This window comes from Saccostrea cucullata, unplaced genomic scaffold (genome assembly GCF_032062105.1).
Source record: "Saccostrea cucullata isolate Sc308-1 unplaced genomic scaffold, CSIRO_AGI_Scuc_v1 ctg557, whole genome shotgun sequence".
NCBI lineage: Eukaryota > Metazoa > Mollusca > Bivalvia > Ostreida > Ostreidae > Saccostrea > Saccostrea cuccullata.
Window position 1 is genome coordinate 126,385 of NW_026923042.1, and position 20,386 is coordinate 146,770.

Sequence of the window (20,386 nt, forward strand, 5' to 3'; positions counted from 1 at the left end):
TTCAGACGTTCTTGTTCTACTCCAAATATGCGCTTAAAAGTACCAAAAATTTCAAATCACATTCAAAATCAACTTGTATTTAATTTATATGACTTGTATCTTTAAAATGAAGGCAAATTCATTGAAATTTATTTCACATGAAAAATTTTAAAGGCACACAAGGTAAGCATCACCCCGTTTTTATTGTCATATTTTTTACAATTCCGACATGTATAACAGGTAATATCTTAAAAAGTCTTTGTGTGAAAATTTCGTAATTCATATTTTTTGAAAGAAACGATTCATCTCTTTATTTTAACAAAGAAAAGGTATACCTTTATGATAAAATAAATGAGAAATATGACGTTTTCTTTTATTTTCGTACTCTTGTGTCATAAATATTGACCTTTCCGCACTAAAAAAAGGTCAGAAAGCACTGACAAACATCTGAATATAAAACTATTTTGCGAAAAACGAGTATTTTGTTTTGATTAGAAACAATTTAAACAGATTAATTCTTTTCTTCTTCATTCTGTTCATTCTGCCCCCACTCCATTTTCCCGTCAACAACCAACACCTACATGTATTAGATCCTAGGAATGACTTTATACAATAAAATCTACATGTACTACAAATCAATAAGCAAATATAGGTAAAAGCATATTTCTTGATTTTTTTTTATTAGTTTTATCAAAAAATACAATTAATGGTAAACATAAAATTGAACATATTTCCCTGATTTAAGCCACTTTCTTTGCTAAATTTTATCTGAAATCTTTTTGCACTTACATGTATATATCAGCATATCATCGAGGTATTTCTTCACAACTTATATTGCTCTGAATTATCTACTAAAGGAAGAGAATTCTAATATTAACAAACTCCGTAAATCAAATAAAACTGTTATGATGAATAAATTTTCTTTTTGTAAATTGTGTAGCCTACGTTATTGATTTATAACAATGTCATGCCTATATCACAGTTGCAAAAGTCAACAGGTAAAAATCAAACGTCGCTATTGTGACGTCATATAACGCTGCTTTGACGTAGAACGACATAGGTCCCCCCTTAAGTAAGAATATGACGAATCCGGTTCTTCTATTGTACATAGAAAATGCTTTTAATTCTTAGTTAAAATCAAATAATTTTTTATTTGCCCATTATATTTTGCAAATCAAGAACATACCGTATGTAGGGTGAATTCACCATGCATCGGACACATACCTTGCTTCGGACAACTTTAGACAATAAATTCTCTTTCAACTTAAGAGTTCCGTGTATTTATTTGTTTCTGTCTAGAAGCTGAAGATTTAAATTTTTTAATGATACCGATTGTTATTATCATGTTGTGATAAAAATACCCCGAGAATGGCCTTGAAGTTACGTCATATTTTACATCATCAAAGGGGAATAACCAGAAATTTATGATTTTGCGATTTTTAGAGTTATCGTTCTTAAAATTCGACTTCAGCGGAACGAGTCAGTCTTCGGTAAATAAAGTCAAAGATTGGTAAATATACATAAATTTTAAAGAAATTTCACTTCAATGTTCGTATAATTCTTTATAGAGCTGGTTTCTACTAGTATGTTCATTTCTCCGTACATCGGACACAAATTAACCATGCATCGGACACTTTCCGATGCAATGGTAAGTACTACCATTTTCATACAGAACCCAGCTGATGGCTGTTTTTTGCGGAAAAGGAAAATAAAAACTCTACATTTTCAGTAAAAATACAAGTTATCGATATATGACGTCTGGAATTTGACTCAATTTATTTCTACAAACCAGAGTATGATGAACGATGAAAAAAAGGCCCGAATTACTGCATTATACATGTTACTGTAAGCATTTTAAAGCATTTCTAAGGCAGACTGAGGTCTCTTGAATCGTTCTACATTTGTGAAACGATATCGTCAATTAAATTTAAGTTGAGGGTTATTTCTTAGATAAAATATAAAAATATATCCATATCAAGCATTTTAAAGCACTTTGATAAAGGTATGATATTTTGCTGGTCAAAATACCGTCTGTCCGATGCATGGTAAACAATGTCCGATCCATGGTGAATTTTGAGTTATCACTAAAAACTCAATTTTTGAGGATATTTTCTCAATAAAGGGCATATAATTGTGTCCCAAATTGATATTTCAATCACAAACTAAATGTTAAACTCCATTTTGATAATTTTCTGTCGGTAGTGATATCGCTAAAACTTGCTGAAGTACAAGGGTATCCGATGCATGGTGAATTCACCCTACATTGTTTCATTTTCTTTTCATATAATTTATATAAATATATGTTTTATTGTGTTCTTTCCATATACTTATGCAACTTGTTACTGATACATGTTAATAAAAAAAATGTTAAATCAAAAAATACTTTGATTGTATTTTGTTCTTTTATTTAAGAAGAGACGAGGCAAATTGGAACTGTATCAAACGAAGTTTTTCTTTTTTGCTTTGCTCGTTATTTGTTAAATCCATTTAATAATCTATAACAAATACATTGACAAAAATAAATAATAAACCAAACTTACAATATCCCTATAACATTTTTGTTATATAATCCTTTGTATTTTTAGTTTAGGTCATTATTTATAAACATATAGAGGAAAATAAAACAATGTTAACATGATTTTTCAAACATGCTTATTTTGATATTGGCGATTGTTGGTCGTGGCACAAATAAAAGCAGCAAGGGGTCGCCAAGCATAAAGGGCGATCCCGAATTACGATAAGTATCACTGCAGCAACGACATGAAAGCATGACATAACATGTACTTATAATAAGCATAATAATGACCGTTCCGGATATACCGCTCATGGTACTTGACCTTACTTACAATTGTATTTCATGCATTTTAAATAAACTTTTCATGTATGTACTTAGAAGATATCGTTCCAGGTTAACCGCGAACGTACTAAAATTATTTTAGCAAGCAAAGCAGTGCATGAAATTTGTTGCAAGCAATGCACATTTTGTACAGCAACTGATTTTGTTTTAAACAAGCAAAGCAGACCAATTCATGAATTTGATGAAAACAGCACACATTTTCACAGTAAATGAGTTTGTTTTAAGCAGCAGCAGCACAATGAATTATAGGATCAGTTGAATGGCTCGTCGCAAACACCACACGACTGATCATGAATTAAACCTTTGGAATCCACAGGTTTCGATCATCCTATAAAATGGGTAAGCCGCATTCACGACCAACCGCCCTATATTTACCCTATTTAATGGGGTGTCTGAAATAAACACATATATAAATCAAGACCCCCTCCTTCATTGAATGATTTACAATATAATAAATAGACTGAAAATATACGATTTGTTTCAATTGAATCAGATGTTTGAAAAAAATTAAGCAAAACGTATTATATTAGCTTATCCTTGAATTTGGATGTTATGGGGAAGGACCTTTAGGTGCAAAAATACCTGTCATTCATTTTTTTTTCATATTCTGTATATCTTTAATTTAGTATTCCCTCATGCCTTAAAGCAAATGTATCAGTAGGTTTCTAGACTTATTTTGGAGATACTGAGTAACAAAGACTATGTACCACAGTGTCTAACTTACCTGTTTAACTAGCACTTACCTGTATGTTTTACAGTAGGTACATACCGCATCCAGCGTTTTCTTCCTGACAATTACTCAAAACAAAATCTAGATTTTCAATATTTTCTTTATTTTTATCTTTTTTTATGATATTAGCAAGAGAGTTACTTTCTCGCCATTTTAATTCTATTTCATCCGCTCTTTACTCTTCTCCAATTACAGTGTATTGCTTTTTCAACAAAGCTAATCTTTTTAATGTAACTGAGGAGACTACACGCAATAAATTTGATTCTTGCAGCTACATGTACTATATTACATTTGCGAAGAAAACGGAACTTTTAAAAGTTAACTTCAAATGACTATATAGAAATATGCCTTAGCCTATTAAAATAATATAGTAATACCTAAAACTTCAACTTTGATAGCAACATGACCAAGAAATATCACTAATAAATAGCTCATGTACAGAGCAAACCCCTTTTCTCTATCAAACTAGCTTTTGAGAATATTTTTATTTTCCATGTATTTATAAAAATATTAATAAATGTATGTATAGACACTGGCAGGCAGTGCATTATACTTAAACTCTAGACGGTACAGTTAACCATTTCTATGTAACAAATCAAATTTAAAATTTCCCCTAATTAAGTAAAATTAAAATTTTATCAAAAGGAAGCAATCTGGATTAAAAATAAAGGCTTGATTCATAAATTAAACAAGTTCCCAGGTATATAGTACTGTTAAATTATATTGAACCATCCTGACATTGTTTATGCATTTAATCCTATAGCTAACAAATAAAAATTTAGCCCTAAATTTTGCATGAATCAAATGTTTGAATGGCAAGAACCTATAATAATTTGACAAATGCTTTAATTCCTAATCCATAAAAAATACTTTTGTATTTTTCCTCAACTTTGCCAGTTACAGCTGTTCCCCTGACTGGAGTTGTTGGTGAAACTCCAATTGGCTGGATTTGAAATGTTTCTGTCCCTAAATTTTATAATTCAGGGTTTCCACTGTTTCATTATATATAGGATAAGCAATAAAATTAAATTAAATCTACTATTTATGTGTGTTGAATGAAATCCATAGGGTTATAATATAATATGCTCAAATTTAGATGTCTGATACAATATTTAAAGAGGCATGGACATAAATTAAGCTAAAATTTCAAAATCTTTTTTTCCATTTTCACAAATATTTAACTAAGGTCTATCTAATGATCAACAAAAATTTGATTGCCATTTGTCTAGATATAAGACAGATTCAGAGCTCTAAACCTTTGGTATGTAAACAAGGCTACTGTCATGTATTTGTTTACAAAGGTTGATATGCTAATATATGTTTGTTCAATATAGATTCTTTCAAATAAAAGTTAATTTTAAATACAATTTAAAAGTTAATATTGATTTGCCAAATTTTATTTTGTTATAAAAATGATATTTTCTATATGTAAACAAAAACAAGGCACGAGCCTTGTATACATTAAAAAGAAATTAAAGTTCTGTATCTTGTTTGTTAATCAACAAATGATGTTCAAGTTTTGCTAATCAATAGATGATGCCTTATAAATTAGGTAGGAATTGTAAACATCAAAATTGGTTTAAAAAAAAATCAGTTGAGTCTGTGTCCAGCCCTTTTAAGACCAAAGAAAAGTTAGCATTGTGAAATACAGTACATCACCTTTAATTTTCAGCTCTATTATATAATTTATATAAAACAGATGGAACTCATGAAATCAATATCAAAACATAAAAGTTCTTAAAAAACTTGCTTTCTGGTTTCATCAATTGATTCTCTACTTGTAGAAAAAATATAGAAACAAAAATTATGCCTCTAGTCTTTAAAATACCCATATTACCCCACGCACTAGACATGCAATGTTTATATTTATGTTTATTCGATTGGGCTGACACTAGATCTTGAAAATACTAAATCTTATCCGATACTCCCGAACCATGCATTTTGTACATTCTACTGTCATGATGGCCTCAGATTCCCGATTCCTTGCTTAAAACAGTCTCCTACTAAAGACCCTATCCAATATATATACTTTTCCCAAAGACTTATTTTCAACCCAAGAGTTATAAACTGTCTTGAAATAAAATAATCTATTCCTTTTGTTCCAACAAATTTTGAATGAGTTTCTCACCAAGTTATGAATTTGTACGTCCAAAGTTTCAGAAATATTCAAAACCTTTATATTCAAATATTCTAATTTGATGTAAATATTCCATATTGAGGGTGAGAATACCTCTCTTACTCTAGGCCTCGTCTCCTACGTAGCTGTCCTTCTGTCCCATGCCGACCATAACCCCCTAAAATATATCATGTAATATTTTCGGATAAAATCAGCACTCAAGAGGTTAATTTCAAATTTGAAGCTTATTAGTTCATTTCCAGTTCATTCAGCATTTTTATCATTTCCTAAGAGGGGTATTGGCGAGTGCCTAAATGACACTATTCCCCGGAGATTAATGAATATAATTCGTCTTAAAGGGCATCTCAAAAACTCGAAAATTTACCTAATGTAAACACGTCTCAATCTTGTCCGAATGCATATTGTATCACACTGCTGGTAGTCACAAGCAGAAAGCTGTAGGTGTGCAGATTCTGAAGTGTGTCTTCAAGTATTGACAAAATATGTCGCAGATATTTGTGAACAATCAGAATTTAAGGGACACTATACGAAATTTTCTTTGAAATCAATCTGCTTATAAGCTGAGATTGCGGAACAACTGAAAACAGAGATTGATTGATTGTATATTGTTTAATATCCCTCTCGGGAAATTTTCACTCATATGAAGACGTTAACGTGTGCCGGTGAAGGGCTTTAAATTTTGACCCATATTCGGCACTCAGGGTCATTGAGCATTGAGGGATCTTAATATTTATCGTCCCAGTGCCTACGTTTAAAGGTCATTCACTTCTAGTGCCGAGCGCTGGTCGAAAGAACAGTCACTTCCAATGTTTACATCTTAGGTACGAGGCATTACAATCGAAATTCGAACCCGGGCCTCCCGATCACGAAGTGCACGTTCTAACACTAGGCTACCGTAACCTGTCTAGCTAATAATAAAGACAAGTTGCTGTCCTTTAAAATAGTCTGCAATACGTGACCATATGCATGTGTTTCGAACCGAAATTCAATTAGAGAAAAAAATCTAGGTTTATTGAATATTCATGTGGGTTCCTTTACATTTCTACTATGACCTGCCTACTTCGACTGATAGTACATTCATAGCAAAATTATAAAATTTTATCTCAGATTTGCTTATTCTTTTCTAATTTAAAAAAAAAGTCGGGCTCTTTTGATACATGTAAGCCATATCGGCTTGGACTTGATATCTGTTCTGGACTTATACGGAAGAAATCTATCATTAGAAAATAGATCTGATGGCACACTTGTAGCATATAGATCCGTAGTGCGCAGATTTTAAATTTTCGACCCCCTCCCCCTTCCCCACTCAGAAAACTGGCATCTATCAAGCTATTCTTTTGGATTGCTGTGTATCAAATGATTTTTTGATTCTTGATGCACAAAACTAATGCCGATTTTAAAGCTAGAATTAGTCGTTGAATGAAGTTTTCGATTCAAGTTATTAATTTATCTAACAGTAAACACTGCAAGCTCTTCCTACTTTTAAAAATTATTGCGCCATAGAATCAATGTTTAGTTTGTATATAAAAGTATACATGCATGAGAGAAATTTAGATCCACCAATAAATATATAAATACGATAAATTATGCAAAGTTAAAAGCAAGATTTGCCAATGAAATGGCATATTCTAATTCGACTAGGGCGAATTATTCTAGGAGCAAGTTGTCTTAGAAGCAAAAAGCTCTAGCATTCTCGCGCATGCGTATCCTAACAGGGCATCCGGTTTAACCTCGCTTATATATTTACTGCGTGGACCTCAGGAACCACGCAAAAAACGGACCACAAATCTATAATAATTTGATCACACAAACGAACGAATAATGAACAGTGTTAAACGATTACCTTTTAACTTTAGAAAGTAACACATTACACATTACTGTAAAACACCTCCTCCTAAGCCATTCAATAACAGTTTAAAAGACTGACATGTACAGCAATTGCAGCTTGATTTCCAACATGCAATAGGCTCATCAATCTTGAATTTTCTCTAACCTAGTGCAGACTTTCGGTCTAAGAAATATCATTCATGCTCATGATAGGAATGAGCCTGTTGGGGCATGTTATGATGCATTTTTATATCTGCAATTCTCCATCACCCTTATTTAAAGATTTTCCGGCCAGAGCAATGAAAATGCGTACTTTAGTCGTTTTTAGGGGGCTTTGGCATGTCTTCTTCACAAGAAAGGAGAATTTATTTTGCGAATAATACTGCATTATTTATGATAAACAGATACCAACCCTTAAAAAACTTACATTTTTGTCAAATGTTTTCTTAAACATGTACGTTTTGATTTCTGTTAAGCGGGCTCAAACTTTAAATCCGGCTATGGCATAAAAACTATTCAACCATTATCAACGCTTATAAAGTTGCGGAAGTTTATTTTTCCCTCTAAATAGGATGTTGTGGTTCAGTATATCTTATACCCTGATGCATAATAATTTTACAACATCCACATTCAGAAGGTTTATTTATTAATAAAAAGACGTCTCATCTTCTTCATATTATTTTTACATGAATGCTGGACGTGGTAGATCCATCCCTTGAATGTTTAGAAATATATCCAACAACATTTTGAACATCTAGATAGAAAGGTATATTTCATCTCACTAAACGTACTGCAGGCAAGATCATGTATGGGACAAGGATAACAAATTTTCATCTTTTTCATACACTTGCCATTACCAAAATCCTCCTTATTATTTTTTATTATTTTTTTAGTCTCTTAATTCTGCTGTTCATTATTCGTTCATTTGTGTGATCAAATTCTTACAGATTTGTGGTCCGTTTTTCTTTATTATTAGCTAGACAGGTTACGGAAGCCTAGTGTTAGAACGTGCACTTCGTGATCGGGAGGCCCGGGTTCGAATCTCGATTGTAGTGCCGCGTCATACCTAAGATGTAAACACTGGAATTGACTGTTCTTTCGACCAGTGCTCGGCACTAGAAGTGAAATTCACGGGTCTTTTGAAATGACCTTTAAACGTAGGCACTGGGACGATAAATATTAATAGGATTCCTCAGTGCTCAGTGACCCTGAGTGCCGAATATGGGTCAAAATTTAAAGCCTTTCACCGGCACACGTTAACGTCTCCATATGAGTGAAAATTTCCCGAGAGGGATATTAAACAATATACAGTAAATTAATCTCTGTTTTCAGTTGTTCAGCAATCTCAAATTATAAGCGGATCACCGCTGTTGATTTAAAAGAAAGTTTCGTATAGTGTCCCTTAAATTCTGATTGTTCACAAATATTTGCGACACATTTTGTCAAAACAACACAAACCTCAGAATCTGCACACCTACAGCTTTCTGCTTGTGACTACCAGCAGTGTGATACAATATATATTCGGACAAGATGGAGACGTGTTTACATTTGATACGAAACTAGGTCAATTTTCGAGTTTTTCAGATGCCCTTTAAGAGGAATTACATTCATTAATCTCCGGGGAATAGAGGGGTAGAGGCATTTAATGAAGTCTTGGCTGATCTCCCTCCAAAAACACTGAATTTCGCGGAAAAAAATCATCCTTACTCGCAATCCTCCCAACACGTGCTTGTAGTTTTCTCTTGATTAGCAACCGTAGATTTTCAATGGTATTGATATCTGAACTTTGTGCAGGCCAGCTCATTCCAATTATTCTATTTCTCTGCATAAATTCCTGGATAGATTTTAACGGGGCATTATCTTCCTGGAATATATAGTCACCACAGGGAAAATTGTGAGCTATAATTGACCACATATTATAATCAAGAATATCCTGTTAATTTTCCATTTACTGTCTTGATGGTACCAATTCCATTCAAAGTAATATACCCTCATCCAAACATACACCCTTAAATCACGTTCAGTAACAATTTTTGATTCGTCTAAGAAAATAACTTTCTTCCAAAATCAGTCCAGAGCTAACTTTCATTTTGACAATATCTTTCTTTCGATTTACTTCCCTTATCACTAGTTACTTCTTGATACACGTCTTGTAAATCCTTGTTTGAGTGAATGAAGTTGTAAGGTATGCTTAGATACTGGAAAATTCCTGTTTTCATTGAATTTATTGGTAATTTCTGTAAAACTATCCCTCCTGAAATCTTTTACTAACATTTCTAAGACTCACGATCACGATCTATCACAGTAGGCTGTCAACCACTTCGAGGAAAGTTTTTTGTTGAACATCTCTCTTCATAATGTTTTTCTTTTCAATGCTCCAATGGTAGATTGGGATACACCAAGAACATCTACTACATACCTGGCAATTCTTCCCTCATCTAGTAATTTTTTGGCGACTTCTTTAACCTCAATTTAGAGTTTTTTTCTTTCTCGACCCATATATTACTTTCAGCCGTCAAATTTTGAAAACAAAGCAGACGAAAATAAAATCACGTGACAAATAAAATGTCGAATGACCATCGCAGAGAAGAGATAACTAAGTGAAATACAAACGATATTTCTAAACCTTTCTATTTACATTGAAATATGTAACTTACACGACGAAAATGTAAACACGGCACCATATGTCCGAATATATACTGCAAATGTATTATATTTAACGTGTACGATATTTGGTGGAGATTGGTTTTGAACAAGTTAGCCAAAATCTGATTTAGCGCATTTCTCAGTGTATGTGTGTGCAATACATTTAGCGTTGAACTTGAATTAGCGGAAGTTTCTTTCCGGCAAAAGCGCTGAATAGAATACACAGCCAAATATAATATGTTTACAGTATTGCATCATACTGTACTTTATAGTATTTACAACCCTTTGGCCCGTATTTTTGAGAAACATGTACTAGTATTACTTTCTCCATCCTATAAGGCACGTATTTAACTACACGAAAGTTTATTAACAACAATGGTATGGAATGAAGCTCTGATATATGTGGTTGGTAGATGTCGTTGATTGAAAGATCATGAAGATCATCATGGAATCTGAAAACATCCTAGTAAGCGCTTTTGCATGCGCGCTTAGCGGTTAAAAGTAATTGCATGTAGTGATTCTGTCACTTTGATGTATATAAAGATTTAAGATGCTTTAAAAGACTTACATACAGATGGCCAGACAAGATTTAAAATGAAGCATAATTATTTGAACTTAATATTTACGGATGTTATACATATTGGAGGGTATAATTTATGAGGATGTGATAATAATTTAACTTTGCTGAATCAATATTAACGCATCATGCCATATGAGCACCAAGTCGTCTGCTGTATTCAGTGTTCTTCGTACCACCTTGTTCTTCAGCCCCGTGGGGATCCGGTTTTGAATAGGTCCTCAGTACCCCCTTGCTTTTCGTAAAAGGCGACTAAATGGGACGGTCCTTCGGATGAGACCGTATTAACCGAGGCCCCGTGTTACAGCAGGTGTGGCACGATAAAGATCCTTCCCTGCTCAAACGCCGTAAGTGCCGAGCATAGGCCTTAATTTGCAGCCCTTCAAGTGGCAATGGTAACGTCTCTATATCAGTAAAATATACTGTAGATCTAGAGGAACGTTAAACAGTATACAATCAATCATACCACACTGTGCATTTGAGGAAGTAATGATATATATTTAAAGTAATGCAGTATTTGCCATATAAGGCATTTTTTTTTCTGCCTGACTATACAGTACAGGCAACGAGTTTTCCGCAACGCTCGGTGGAAAAAACACCGTGTGAAACGCTCTGTGTTACACCGTGTACACGGTGTAGCACGGTGTGTGTGGATTTGAAATATACAGGTAGGCACACCGTGCCGCACCGTGTCTAGAAAAATCTCATGTAATGTCCTCGATGTCGCACCGTGTCCAGTAAATTTCCCTCTGTGTTGCACCGAGTGTCCAGAAAATTCTCCTCCAAGCTGCACATTGTAAATAGTATTACAGACAAAATCGTTTGTTTCTGATCAAAATGTAATAAATTTTGATGACAATTTATAACTGTGGTTTATGAATATATAATAATCGTTTTTATTCAACCAGATATTGGACTACTCTGAATGGCACGCATGATATTGATATATCTGTAAAAAAAATGAATGATTTTCATTTGAATTAACTGTGTGTATAGAAATTTTTATTTTAGTAAAATTATTCATTCACGTTACAAAATAAAAATCATGAATTTTATTTTAAATGAATATTAATTTAATCCCATGAGTTCATGTAACAAAGGAAGACGAAAGGGCGTCGAGCTGCATTCGTGTCACACACACTGTATGTAGTATAAAATCAGAGCTGTGTTTATGTTCATGGTTTTAACATGTTCAGTACTAGTGTACGATCAAAGCATTATTATGTATATTCCTTATTAAAATACATGTATTTTATTCATCTTAAAATATTATTCTGAATGTGGATGCGAAAATCGACAGAAGAAACACGAAATTAATGCAATAATTTCAAAGCGTATTTCTCGTAACAGCAAACATTATTTTCATAGAGTAGTGTTCACTACCACGTTATGTTTTTAAAATCCTTTCAGTGTAAGTAATTATTTTAAAAAAGATTTTCTTTATTCTAATAAGTTTTTCTTTTCTTGTAAAGTGTATAAAAAGCAGTACCAGAGAGAGAGAGAGAGAGAGAGAGAGAGAGAGAGAGACTCATACAACCCCCTTCTAACATAGTCTGTAATATTATTATTATTTTTGTTGTTGTTGTTGATTCTTCGTTTTATTTAAGGTACGGAGGTCACAATTAATCATTCTACAATTCTATTTAATTGCCACAACTTTTGTTCAAATTCAACCTATTTACTGCAATTAAATTCGTTCTCTATATATGCTATACGCACAAAATCCTCGTGCATCAACTGTCCTATGACGCTAGGTGACCTTGAAAGTCTGTTTATGCGGAAAGAATTTCACTTGTGATTTGAAACAATCTTATGGTCAGTTCCGAGTTCACACCTGTTTAAAAAATATATTGGGTCTCTGCCGGTGGGCCAGGGGCGCCGTATGTTTATCACACCTTTCCCAACTTCTTTAGCTCTGACCACGGCAAGTGTATAACACACTCAACTGATATCATGCGAAATTCATATTCCAGGTTTCACTACAACAATGATTATAAACTTACATGTACTTTGTTAATTTATTTATCCTATTTCAGACACAAATAAGCATGTATCTCGAAGATTAAGATTTAAAAAAAAAAACAACATAAATTTGCACACTTCTGGGTAAGTTTTAACCAGCCGATTCGTATCGCTTTCTAGAAGGGGGGGGGATTTTTAAATATCGCTAAATAACTATATGTTTTCTCAAATTGTTTGTTTTTTTTTTGGTTTCATTTTTCACTCGACATATTTCATAATGAAGTAAGTGTAAGTTGATCACTATTTTAAATGAAGAAATTTATCAGATTATCATCTCTGTCTGTTCAGTAGATGTTCGAGTTTACCGCATTTAATATTTTTCTCCATATTTTACATATTAATTACAGATTTTCAGTGCTAGTCAAGGCAAAACTCCTTATCTGAACCTGTCCAATGAATCGCCGAGTATCTGTACAAGTGTACTGGTATCAAAGAGCAGAATTAATGTGCGAGTCTGATTCGTATTTATTTTTTAAATTCTTACAAAATATTAATTCACTTAGTATAATCACGCATCTGATATGTACTACGTATGAATGCATACGTAGGGAAAAACAATCTTGTATCAACAATTTAATTGAATTTAACACGGTTAAAATCAAAATCGAAAGTAGAGACAATAAAGTAATTCATTTATGAAAGTGTGTTTCCTCTTAGTGTTATATAATAATAATAATAGTCTATTGAACTTTTTATGACTAATATAATTAGGATTTAACTTGAAACGTAATTGTACAATTTTTTTTTTTGCTGGACACGAGTACGTTGTTATTAAATTTAAGGCATCTTATAAGTTTAAACATCTGTATGTGATATGTTACCAATATTAATTTATGGAAAAGTACAACAAATATTTCAAAAGAAAGTTGATTTAATTTAATTACATAAGGGCAATGAAAATGATTTAAATATTTATCAGCAGAACTGTGACACACCGTGTTACACGGTGCACAGAAACGCTGACTTCAAAGACGCCGACAAGGTTCGAGCTCCACGCTAAAGCGTGGACTTGCGGTCCACGGGGCCCCGTGTTTTTTGCGGAAAACTCGTGGCCTGTACTGTATATCTATCTTGCAGTATTTGAACAAAACTACCTCTCAGGTTGGAATACGAGGAAAGTTCTTTTAGGATCTGTAAAATGGGTGACGAGGATTTTGCAAGGCTAGTTATTGACAATGGATCTGGAATGTGTAAAGCTGGATTTGCCAGGGACGATGCCCCAGTGCTGTATTTCCCTCCATCGTGGGGCGCCCTAGACATCAGGAAAAAAAATTATTTAAGATTATTTGGTTTTGTCTTAAAAACTAACCTTTGAGATCATGAAACTATACAATTTGCTACCCAGATAATCTTGATTTATATGTGTCACTTGCAGGTCAATGTTTGCTCTGCTCCTATTCTGTATTGTTTTGTGGACTTAAATATTAAAAAAAAATGTTCGTTAGCTCCATATCCTTCTTGCAATGTTGCAAGATTTAATTTTTGGATTGATAAAAACTATGTATCTATACTACCAGTAGTCAGAACATGCATACATGTATATGACACATTTAGGGCGACGCAAGATGGACTGAAGTAAAAACAAACCCAGGATAAAACAAGTATTAAATTATGGCAGTACAATGAAAACAGAACATGAATTATATATAATGAATATATTTATGAAAAATATCAGAGTACCAGTAACAAAAACTAATTATTTTGTAAATGTATGAAGCCAATTCCATGATCTACTATAAACCATTGGAACGATCCAATAGTTAAGAATTAGATGTGATAAAACTACGGATTTTTTTTTTTTAAAATATAATTATTATGATCTATATTTATTTGAATCATAATATTATTTTTATTTTAATTACCGGTACATTATATGGGTTTCAAAATGTACATGTAATTCAGGGTTCATTAAGGAATTTGCCAATGCCTCTCTTTAGAAATTTGAAATTAACTTCCTGGATTGGGTTGCTCAAAACTCTGGTTAAGGTTAACCGTTGGTTAAATCTCTTATCCAGTGGTTAACTTTTAACCGTTGGTTAAATTCTGTTGCTCAAAATTTTTCCACTGGTTAACTTTGCTATCTAGTGGTTAAATATTGGCTAAAGTTAGCCATTCCACAGAGGTGGGTTAAGTCTCTTAACCAGTGGATAAATATGACTAAAAAATTATTATTTGTTGTAAATTTTGGGAGATAACAAAAGAAACAAAGGCTTATGGATATTGTAACCAAGAATTTAATGTTGATGAATACTTAAAAAGACATATGCAGTAATATAAAGTCAAGTTGACGTGGTTTTGTAGCAATATTAGGCAGGAATAACATCAAAGTCAGGGATATGATAGGTTTTTTATGTCTTCATCGTCAGCAGAAATGTTTTAAATGGGTTCTTTCAAGGATTAATCTGTTGGCATTACAAAGGATCTTATCAAGCGGCCTTCCCTTGCTGAAAAGTAAATAATTATTATCAGGTATATTTTAAATAAAAATTACAAATGAATAAAATTGTTGGTCATTTGCATATAGTCTAATAATGGATATATATAAATTGGTCTTTGGTTACCATACATCAGTATTTAAAATCAATTGAGAATTGACCCCCCCCTCTCGACACACACACTCCTCTCCCTTTTTTAAAGATCTTGCATTATGTATTTGTTTTTCAAAATAATATTAGTTATCATTTCTTTGCCGATATTTTTATCTGCCTATTTTATCAAACTACCTTTCTTGTTGACTGCTGCATTAAATTTTAAATGCGTACCATTTCCTTTGATTTTATTATCATTTTGGCAAGGTCTCGGTGAGATAAAGTGAATAAAAATATTTATTCAAAATTAAATCTAGCATTAAATTCTAAATATCTATCCATAGGCATCAGGATTTTTTTTTTTTTTTTTTTTGCAAAGATAGACTTTTTATAGGCATTGAAAATTGGGGTAACCTTTTTTTAATTTGTTGGTTTAGCCCCCTCCTCCACCCCACCCACATTCAGTTAGCTACTCTACTTTCACAATGCTTCCGATGCATATGCTATCAATATCTGCATTAAGATTTTTATCTAATTTCTACATGTATTGATGCTAATATTAAAAGGTGTTGTATTTATAAAATACACTTGAGATAATGCATTTTAGTTACACCGCAAAATTTAATTGTACGGAGCGAAATGCATTAGTGACGAACTCGCTATATCTACTTGCATATTCGACCATGACCTTTCTGTAATAATTTTAAAAAAAATACTACCCACTTTCAGACAGTGTTAGTGCATTGTAATGCAGGATTACATAAATGTGATGAAAGTGAAAGTTATTTCTTGTTTGGAAATATTTGACAAACCACTGGACTGAGGTCTTTCTTTCAAGGTATGTATAAAAGCGATAATACAACAAGTGCGAATTTCCTCGAATAATAGCAGACGACGTTTGCATGGTGTGAACAGTAAAGGTGTCCTGACTCCAATCAGATATTATTTAGGTATGAAACGATACAAATTGATGTATTTGCCTCGTAATTATAGCTGTCTTGAGTAGGTATTGTCTTTAAAATATTTTCTGTAAAACTAAGATCTAACAGCTTAACGAGCATCTAGGTTTCTGCAGTCATTCTATCCATCTTACCTGTGGTGCAAATCCTTTCCCATTCTATGTGTTTACAGTTACTGCATCTTCCACTTGAATTATCAGCGAAGAATAATCCCAGCTGACTTGTGTGTTCCTCACTTTTTGCGACTAAAGCGTTTGTTTAGTTTTGATACTGTTACATGTCGATATTTCTCCACTTTTCCACATACGGTTGTAACGTTAAAACGTTTCACTCTTTATTTATTTGATATTTTCCATGGTAGCCATTTTTTTGGGTTGACAACTGGACAAGTGTAAATGCATTGTGGGATACTAACCAGTGGTTAAATCACTTAACCTGTGGTTAGTTAACCAGAGGCTGATTTTATTTTGAGCAACAAATATTTGACCAGTGGTTAGTTACCCAGTGGATATAGAATTTAACCAACGGCTAACTTATCCAGTGGTCAAATTTAACCAGTGTTTTGAGCAACTCAATCCTGAGTGCTGATTTTATCCAAAAATTTTACATGATGTATAATTTTCTTATTTTTAGGTTGTTAGGATCGGCATGGGACAGATGTTGCTCTGGACTTTGAACAGGAAATACAAACATCATCATCTTTAGAAAAGAGTTACGAACTTCCCGATGGCCAGGTCATCACTATTGGAAATGAACGATTCAGGTGTCCTGGGGCCATGTTCCAACCCTCCTTCCTTGGAATGGAGTTGAATGGTCTTCATGCAACGACATACAACAGCATCAAGAAATGTGATGTTGGTATCCGTAAGGACTTGTACGCGAATACAGTGTTACCTGGTGGATAAACCGTGTACATTATTTGAAATCGGTGCTTTAAGGATATTTTTTAATAATGACGAAGGGGGACCTAAAAAAAATGCCCCATAACTTTGTATTTTTTCTGGACGAGATCGGATCGAACGAAATCCCATGTCACGGCAGGAAAATAAAAATCATATAACATTCTGCACGCTTGCTCAATGCTACACATTGAGTGCCGAAAATGTGTCTTAATTGAACCTTCTACCTGTTAGAATTGGCATTTAAGAGTACAAAATATCGTTATAAACAAACAAGCGAACAAATAAATCTCATAAGATGTTTTTCTCCATTTAAATCATTTTTGAATTTTATATATTTGATACATAAAATGAAGATACATCAATAAATACAAAAGAAAATGAATGGTGTAGTCTAAGTTGAATACGATATAAAATGCAGTATCTATTACGGAAGACAGATAAGCTGAAAATTGCAAATGCAAGCAATTAAGGACCAGGGACCCAAGGCCTGTGATCGGACCGGTTACTAATTGTGGTATACATGCCTTGATAACTGGGAAAAAAAGTAATTTCTTCAGAGCTTGCCTGACTATGTATGCTGAATTTGTATATATATTTTATATGAGTGTATAGAAAGGGTCCAGGTACCACTGAAAAATACAACATAGAAATGTATAAATCCCAACTATTGAATTGTACAGATCTACCTAAAAAAGTAATTGTAGCTGGTGGCTTCTGTCTCTTCGATGTATTTAAAGCTTTGAGATGTTTCAGAATTGCAGACATATGGACAAACAAACAGGATTTTGAAAGGGAGCATCCTTGTTTTATCTTAATATTGACGGATGTTATACATGTACCGGACGTTATACATATGTTACAGGATCTAATGATTTACAAGTCTGATGAACCGATATTAACTCATCATGCCTTATGAACACAAAGTCGTCTGCTGACACTGTGCATTTGAATAAGTAATGATAGATATTTATAGCAATGCAGGATTTGCCTTATAAGGCAATTTTGTTCTGTTTCACTTTATATCTACCTTGCAGTATTTAAACAATCTTAACAAGTGACTTCCTCAGTGTTACCAAAACCACCTCTCAGATTGCAATACGTGTAGAGAAAGCTTTTTCAGCATCTGAAATATGACTGACGAAGATGACGTTGCAGCATTAGTTATCGACAATGGATCTGGAATGTGTAAAGCTGGATTTGCCGGAGACGATGCCCCTAGAGCTGTGTTTCCCTCCATCGTGGGGCGCCCTAGGCATCAGGTAAAATTGATTAAGGGATAAATGAGTTTTGTCTTAAAAAGTAGGTAAACTTTTAATAACTACTGAGTTTTTATTTTTCTGCCCAGATACTTTTGATTTATACATTTCTCTTGCAATGTTGCAAGATTTATTTTTTTTAATTGATAAAATCAAAGCAATTATACTACCAGTAGTCAGAACATATATGTATATGACACATTTAGGGCGAGGCAAGATGGATTGTAGCAAAAGCAGAATAAAACAAAGCTAAAACTATAAATGTCAGTACGATAAAAACAGACTAGGAATGATACATAATGAATGTATATATAAAATATATCAGTGTTCCAGCTACAAAAAACTAATTATTGTTAATTCATGAATCTAATGCGATAATGTGCTATAAAGCTATTTGAGTGATCCATTTTAAGTTAATAAAGAATTAGATGTGATAAAACTTGATTTTAAAAATATAATTATTATGATCTTAATTTATTTGAATTATAATATTATTTTATTCGACCTTAAGTACATTATGTGGGTTACAAGGTGTAAATGTATATAAGTCAGCGTACATTTAGGTATCGCCAATGCCCCTCTTAGGAAATGAATAAAAATGCTAAATGAGCTCGAAATGAACTAATAAGCTTCAAATTTGAAATTAACCTCTTGAGTGCTGATTTTATCCGAAAATATTACATGATATATTTTAGGGGGTTATGGTCGGCATGGGACAGAAGGACAGCTATGTAGGAGACGAGGCCCAGAGTAAGAGAGGTATCCTCACCCTCAAATACCCCATTGAACACGGTATCGTCACAAACTGGGACGATATGGAGAAGATCTGGCATCACACCTTCTACAATGAACTCCGTGTGGCCCCAGAGGAACACCCCGTCCTTTTAACTGAAGCCCCACTCAACCCAAAGGCCAACAGAGAAAAGATGACACAGATTATGTTCGAAACGTTTAATTCCCCTGCCATGTACGTTGCTATCCAGGCTGTTCTCTCTCTGTATGCTTCCGGTCGTACAACTGGAATTGTACTCGACTCCGGAGACGGTGTCTCGCATACAGTGCCCATTTATGAAGGTTACGCCCTTCCCCACGCTATTTTGAGACTGGATCTTGCTGGACGTGATCTGACCGATTATCTTATGAAAATCCTCACAGAACGTGGTTACTCATTCACAACCACAGCTGAAAGAGAAATCGTAAGAGACATTAAAGAGAAATTGTGCTATGTTGCTCTGGACTTTGAACAGGAAATGGCAACAGCAGCGTCATCATCATCGTTAGAAAAGAGTTACGAACTTCCCGACGGCCAGGTCATCACGATTGGAAATGAACGATTCAGGTGTCCTGAAGCAATGTTCCAACCATCCTTCCTTGGAATGGAGTCGAATGGTCTTCATGAAACGACATACAACAGCATCATGAAATGTGATGTTGATATCCGTAAGGACTTGTACGCGAATACAGTGTTATCTGGTGGATCAACCATGTACCCTGGTATTGCTGACCGCATGCAAAGAGAAATAATGGCATTAGCTCCATCAACAATGAAAATCAAGATCATTGCTCCACCAGAGAGGAAATACTCCGTCTGGATCGGTGGTTCTATTCTTGCCTCCCTCTCCACTTTCCAACAGATGTGGATCAGCAAACAGGAATATGACGAGTCGGGTCCTTCTATTGTTCATAGAAAATGCTTTTAATGTTTAGTTATAATCTAATAATTTTTTATTTGCCCATAATATTTTGCAAATCAAGAACATACAGTATGTATATTGTTTCATATTTTTTCTTTTCATATAATTTATATAAATATATGTTTTATTTTATTCTTTCCACATACTTATGCAGCTTTTTACTGATATACATGTATGTTAATTAATAAAAAAAAAAATTAAATAAAAAGTACTTTGATTCCTTTTTATTCTTTTTTTTTTAAGAAGAAGGGAATCAAAGTAGAACTGTATTA

The 20,386-nt window shown here is 33.5% G+C and overlaps 2 protein-coding genes across 2 annotated transcripts in view; one reads left to right on the plus strand and one right to left on the minus strand.

The window, feature by feature from the left end:
• Nucleotides 1-20,386, minus strand: part of LOC134263009 (charged multivesicular body protein 2a) — a 98,169-nt gene that overhangs the window by 40,154 nt on the left and 37,629 nt on the right. The gene's annotated exons all lie outside the window — the stretch shown is intronic.
• Nucleotides 18,224-20,273, plus strand: LOC134263005 (actin, cytoplasmic-like). Its single transcript, XM_062745304.1, has 2 exons — nucleotides 18,224-18,423; nucleotides 19,116-20,273. The coding sequence occupies exons 1-2, from the start codon at nucleotides 18,295-18,297 to the stop codon at nucleotides 20,118-20,120; spliced, it is 1,134 nt and encodes a 377-aa protein (XP_062601288.1). The 5' UTR covers nucleotides 18,224-18,294; the 3' UTR covers nucleotides 20,121-20,273.

Bases quoted from the DNA above. Each gene is read 5' to 3' on its own strand.
- LOC134263005 (XM_062745304.1), top strand. From the start codon at position 18,295: ATGACTGACGAAGATGACGTTGCAGCATTAGTTATCGACAATGGATCT. The intron at 18,424-19,115 runs GTAAAATTGATT...GATATATTTTAG, and splicing joins TGGGGCGCCCTAGGCATCAG to GGGGTTATGGTCGGCATGGG.